At 51.7% G+C, this 6,000-nt stretch overlaps 1 protein-coding gene across 1 annotated transcript in view; it reads left to right on the forward strand.

The window, feature by feature from the left end:
- Window positions 1-5,798, forward strand: part of LOC311034548 (NACHT, LRR and PYD domains-containing protein 3-like) — an 82,347-nt gene extending 76,549 nt beyond the window's left edge. The window contains exon 14 of the mRNA XM_084042428.1: window positions 4,750-5,798. Within this exon, the coding sequence (XP_083898554.1) occupies window positions 4,750-5,291 (542 nt within the window). The 3' untranslated portion in view covers window positions 5,292-5,798. The remainder of the gene's footprint in view (window positions 1-4,749) is intronic.
- Window positions 5,799-6,000: the final 202 nt, after the last annotated feature.

Below are 6,000 nucleotides of genomic sequence, written 5' to 3' on the forward strand. Positions count from 1 at the left end.
GGACTTACTATGGGATATCATCGCCCCCTAGCGATGCTACAGAGCAAACACATCGATCTCCCGAGCAACAATCCTCACTGATGATTGGAAAAGGGTTAGTGTGACGTAAAAAAACGGCGACCGGTTGCAGTATAAATACTCTTACGTCATCAGCGCTCGACATCGGAACCTTCTACTCTGCATGCTAGATTGCACTCAGAGGGGGTTCTAACTTAAGTCCCATTCTTACATTACTAATAAAACCTGGGTTACAGTTGTAACCTAGGGTTAGTTATGTCGTAAGTTCCAGAATCGGACTTACTATGGGACACATACACGTCCCCCAGGAGGTTCCTGAGCGGGGGAATTCGCCACGGCGCGTCGTAGAGTAGGGGAGCTAACTCCGACCTCCACGCGCCCCAAGCTGGCGCCACCATCAGAACCCTCGCTCCCTGAGTCCTGATCCGAACCAGAGTCGGGCGGATCAGCTCCAGGGGTGGAAATGCATAAAGCAGTACGCTCGGCCAAGCGTGAGCTAGAGCGTCTATTCCCAGGGACTGGCTCTCCATACTGAGTGAAAAGAAGCGCTGGCACTTCGTGTTCTCTCTGGATGCGAACAGATCGATCTGCGCCCGGCCGAACCGGGCCCATATGAGATCCACTGCCCTCTGGCAGAGCGACCATTCCCCTCACCGTGCCCCCCCCCCTGGACAGCAGGTCCGCCCCGCTGTTCAGGTGGCCCGGCATGTGAATGGCGCGCAACTGCGCCAAGCGTTGCACGCTCCATAGTGTTATTTCGCTGGCTAGCCTGTCCAGCACAAGGGAACCCAATCCTCCTTGTTTGTTGACATAGCACATCGTTGTGGTGTTGTCCATTCTGACCAGAACATGACACCCTCCGATGCGGCTCTTGAAGTGTTTGAGAGCCAGGAATACCCCCAGCAGCTCCAGGTAGTTGATGTGTGCTCTCCTCTGGGAAGAGTCCCACACTCCCCGGGCTGAGTAGCCCTTGTGAACAGCCCCCCAACCTGAGAGGCTGGCGTCCGTTGTAATCACTTTCCAGGACGCTATGGCGCCTATCCTGACGCCCTCGGACAAGAAGGTCGCCTGCGTCCATTGTCGGAGTGACGACACACACTGTGCCGACACTACCACCTTCCGATAGCCCATGGAATGCAGTATCCTAAGAGACTGCATCCATCTCTGAAAAGGTCTCATGTTCAGTCTGCCGAGCTGAACCAGGCTCACTGCCGAGGCCATGAGTCCGGCAGCTTGCATACAAGTCTTGTACGTGACTCTGCGCCCCAGGCGCATGGACCTCACGCAGGCCAAGAAACCCATTATCCTGTCCTGAGACAGGCGCGCGACCATCCTGGCGGAGTCTAAGTAGATTCCCAGGAAGGTGGTTTGTTGGGATGGAATCAGAACACTCTTCTGAACGTTGATTGTGAAGCCCAGGCACTGTAGGTGAGCGATGGCCACCTTGGTGTGGCGCTCCACCTCCTCCCTCGACCTTGCCGACAGCAGCCAGTCGTCTATATACGTCGCCAGACGCAGACCCTGCTGCCGCAGCGGGGCTATAGCCGTCTCCGTGCATTTCACGAACACCCTGGGGCTCAGTGACATGGCAAACGGTAGCACCGTGTACTCGTACACTCTGCCTTCCAAGCCGAAGCACAGAAATTTGCGGTGCGGTGGGTAGATTGGAACGTGAAAGTAAGCATCCTTGAGATCTATACTCGTCCACCAGTCTCCCTGACGAACCTACTCCAGCAGCGTTTTCGTCGTGAGCATACGAAATTTGAAAACCATCATGTACCTGTTCAGGCCTTTGAGGTTCAGAATAGGTCGTACACCCCCCCTTCTTTTTCACCAGGAAATACTCCGAGTAGAACCCTAGCCGGTTCTGATCCGGAGATAGCTCTCTGATAGCGCCCTTGCTCAAGAGAGCTGATACCTCGTCCCGTAGCGTGATGGCCGCCTGGCCTGACGCTCGGGAGAACACTACTGTAGTGGATAGTGGAGGTGAGCTCCTGAATTTTAATCTGTATCCTTTTTGCACGGTGCGTAACACCCAAGGATGTGGATTGCAAGCTTTCCATCTGGAAAGACAGCGAGCGAGAGGATTCGTGGGGAAGGATTCGGGACGTCATCTGTCCCGTTGGATTCTGATCGTACGCCGGCGAGGGAAGGTCCGTGACGTAGACGGGGATTCCCATTGACCGTCGACATCCGCCCCGTAGCATCGCATGCTAGCGTTAGCCGGGCTAATGTCGCCTTCGTCACTGAGCGAGCGCCCGTTCCCATGGGAACGCGAGGCCTCGTCGCTCTGAGTGACGAGACACCGGAACCCCTCTGTGGTGTTGCACCTACTTGGGTCCGTCGTTGTAGGTTCCGTCTCTGCCTGGCCGCCATCTTGGAAATGCCGAGAGGAACCGCCATTTTGTGAGACTCGTTTACCTTGGGCGAAACTTTCGTTCCCCCTGGGGAGTTTCACCGGTGTAACACCGGGGTTTTCAGAGTCAACAACACTCGCCTCTCCTCCGCCATCTTGAGAGAGGAGAGAGGGGCGACCATTTTGTGTCTCTTCCGTACTGCAGAGGCGTTTGGACGCCCTCTGCCGGACGGAAGAAGAACTGCAAAGTTGCAGACGGAATTAGTGTTTTGACTACTTTGAACCCCTGTTCTACACAAGACATTTGACACATTTGATTCATTAGCAAGGGTCTTTTTACCTGCGATGAGGAAAGCCTCTGCGGTCCTCGCCTACCCGACCCGGCTTGGCCCTTTAGATGGTGGTGGCTAGGTCCCAGTCCATGGGTGGGAGACCTACCCCCCCAGGTCGACCCCCGTGGCGATGTCGGCATTGAAGCCGAGCGGCACTGGCTCCCGACGAACCGCCCAGGAGTACTGCACCGCGTCTCTGACTCCGCCGGCCTCCGGTAGCAGCCTGGAGTCAACCACACGAGGGGGGAGGGGCGCCAATCCCTGGAAGCCTGGTATAGGTACCCCGATTGGCGACCTCGCAGGCTCCGTCGGCTGTGCAAGGCCGCACCTCGCCATAGCACGACGTAGCACGACGAGGAAAGGCTCCCCGGAGGCCTTGGCCTCCTGGCTAGGCTCCGGGTAGGCCGCTGCCTCCTCTGGTCCTGGTACCGGAGGGTCTGTGACCATCGTTACCTCCGGTTCCTGGTAGGAGGCCACGGCGTCGTCGTCCTCCTCCGCCTCCGGCGCGAGGGGCCCGTCCTCCTCGCTGTCGTCGTTGTAGCATGCTGGGAGCTCCGTGTCTCCCCAGTTGATTACAGACGACGTTGGGGAGTGGAGGAAGTCATCGCCCTGGCACGGTCCGGTGTCCTCGTCGACGACGCTCCCGGAGGACTGGGGAGCCAGTCTGGCCTCCCCAGTCCGTTTGGGGATAGCTCCACTGGAACGTGGGGCCGAGTGGAGCGGAGGGCCCGTCGCCCCCCCTGCTAGTGCTAGCCGCCTGCGCTCTAGCATGAGCGGGCGGTGCCTCGGGGCTAGCACTGCCGTTAGCTGCCAGCGCTAGGTGTCCGGCCCTGTCGAGACGTCTCTCCAACTGGCTCGGAGACAGAGCGCCACAGGGGCCGCAGCCATGCTTCGCCGCCGTGTTGCGGTGCGCGGACCATGCATGTTGGAGCCCCAGGCAGGACACACACAGGGTGTGCTCGTCTTCTGCTGCGATGAGGAGAAGGCATCCCCTCTTGCCGCAGGGACGAGGAGACTCCATCTTGTTGTTGTTGTTGTTGTTTCGACACAAGGTGATAACAGGGGCTAAGCTAGCCTAGCTCAAGCTTAGCCACTCGTGGTTCGAAAACGGAGAGTAGAAAAGTCGAATAAAGTTGAGAAGAAAACTCGGGAGAGTTATTACAGAAACTTATTTTATCACGAAAGCGCCCGTGAAGGAACAACTTGTGCCCTCGCTTCAGGTTGTGTTGGAATTCGCTAAGTTTCTTCCGATGTTTCGTTCAGCTCCGAGTGCAAGCAGTCACTGCAGAGTAGAAGAAGAGGTCGAGCGCTGATGACGTAAGAGTATTTATACTGCAACCGGTCGCCGTTTTTTTACGTCACACTAACCCTTTTCCAATCATCAGTGAGGATTGTTGCTTGATTGAGATCGATGTGTTTGCTCTGTAGCATCGCTAGAGGGCGATGATATCCCATAGTAAGTCCCATTCTGGAACTTACGACATAACTAACTTTAGTTACTAGTTATATAGATATAAATGATTACATTATAAAACATACATTAACCACTTTAGCCCTATTTTACACACAGTCTATTTTCACACTTTTGGTACTTTAAGTACATTTTGATACCAATACTGTTGTACTTTTACTCAAGTACATTTTTTATTCCGGACTTTTACTTGTAACAGAGTACTTTCACATTGCAGTATTGATACTTTTACTTAAGTAAAACATTTGATTGTTTTTCCACCACTGCAAGTATAGTAATAGAAGTGTGTGTGTGTGTGTGTGTGTGTGTGTGTGTGTGTGTGTGTGTGTGTGTGTGTATGTGTGTGTGTGTGTGTGTGTGTGTGTGTGTGTGTGTGTGTGTGTGTGTGTGTGAGTTGTTTTTAGGTTGTTTCATGTTAGTTACTTGCACCAGTGTCACACAGTGTTTAACCCCTGTCGTCATCGTCCCCGCCCCCATACAACCGGAACAATAAAGCTCTAAACTCTATAAACACAATAATATTCATGAGGTTTTAATGTGTTGTGATGTTTTGTCATGTGTTCTTCTCACAGATTCCTGTTCACTCTCACTGGATCTGAACACAATGAACAACAACCTCTCCCTGTCAGAGGAGAACATGAAGGTGACTGAAACAACACAACACCAACGTTACCCTGATCATCCAGAGAGATTCACCTATTACCGTCAGGTGTTGAGTAGAGAGAGTCTGTGTGAAGGTGGGAGGTCCTACTGGGAAGTAGAATGGAGGGGACTCAGGGGAGGGGTTCGTATAGCAGTCTGTTATAAAGACATCAACAGACAGGATCGTGAGTCATTCTTTGGAAACAATAACAAGTCCTGGTGTTTAGATTACTCTGATGGACTCTACACATTCATACACAACAACGTTGATACTGACGTGTCAGGACGTGCTTCCTCCAGAGGCAGAGTGGGGGTTTACCTGGATCACAGTGCAGGTATTCTGTCATTCTACTGTGTTACTGACACAAGGACCCTCCTCTATACAGCTCACACCACCTTCACACAACCTCTATATGCAGGTTTAGGGGTTCATTATGATGGAGCTACAGCAGAGGTCTGTAAGATCCGGTAGAGAGAGAGAGAGAGAGAGAGAGAGAGAGAGAGAGAGAGAGAGAGAGAGAGAGAGGCTAAACACACAGAGGTGTGGGAGAGAGAGAGGGGGGAAGTATGCATACTGTATATTTTGGACTTGGGTAAAAGTAGAAATACCACAATGTAGAAATAACTCTGTTAGCAGCAAAAAGTCCTGCTTTACAAATCGTACTTAAGTCAAAAGTATTAATGTCAAAATATACTTAAGTAGCAAAAGTAAAAGTACTCGTTAAGCAGAATGTAATTCAGTGTTCTATGCCAGTGGTTCTCAAAGTGCGGTCCAGGGACCCTCAGGGTTCCAAATGGACCCTTACAGATCTGTGACTCTGAACTCCTTGAAATGACAAAGATTGAGAACCACTGCTCTATGGGCTGTGAGCTTGTAGATCTGCTATTTTTTACTTGTTTTGGTTGAAATCAGTGTAAATGTTTGTAAACACACCCTGATGAAGACAACTTGTCCAAACGTTGATCATTAAAATCATTTACATGGAACTACACTGAGTGTGTGTTGTTTTTATCTGTTTTTATCACACACACACACACACACACACACCAATGATCAAAATGCTAATTTCCAGTGGTCTAAAGTAACTAAGTACATTTTCTTAAGTACTGTACTTAAGTACAATTTTGAGGCATTTTACTTTACTTGAGTATTTCCAATTTCCAATACTTTTACTTCTACT

The sequence above is a fragment of the Gymnoscopelus microlampas genome (assembly GCF_963454915.1).
Source record: "Gymnoscopelus microlampas genome assembly, chromosome: 19".
In the NCBI taxonomy this organism is placed as follows: domain Eukaryota; kingdom Metazoa; phylum Chordata; class Actinopteri; order Myctophiformes; family Myctophidae; genus Gymnoscopelus; species Gymnoscopelus microlampas.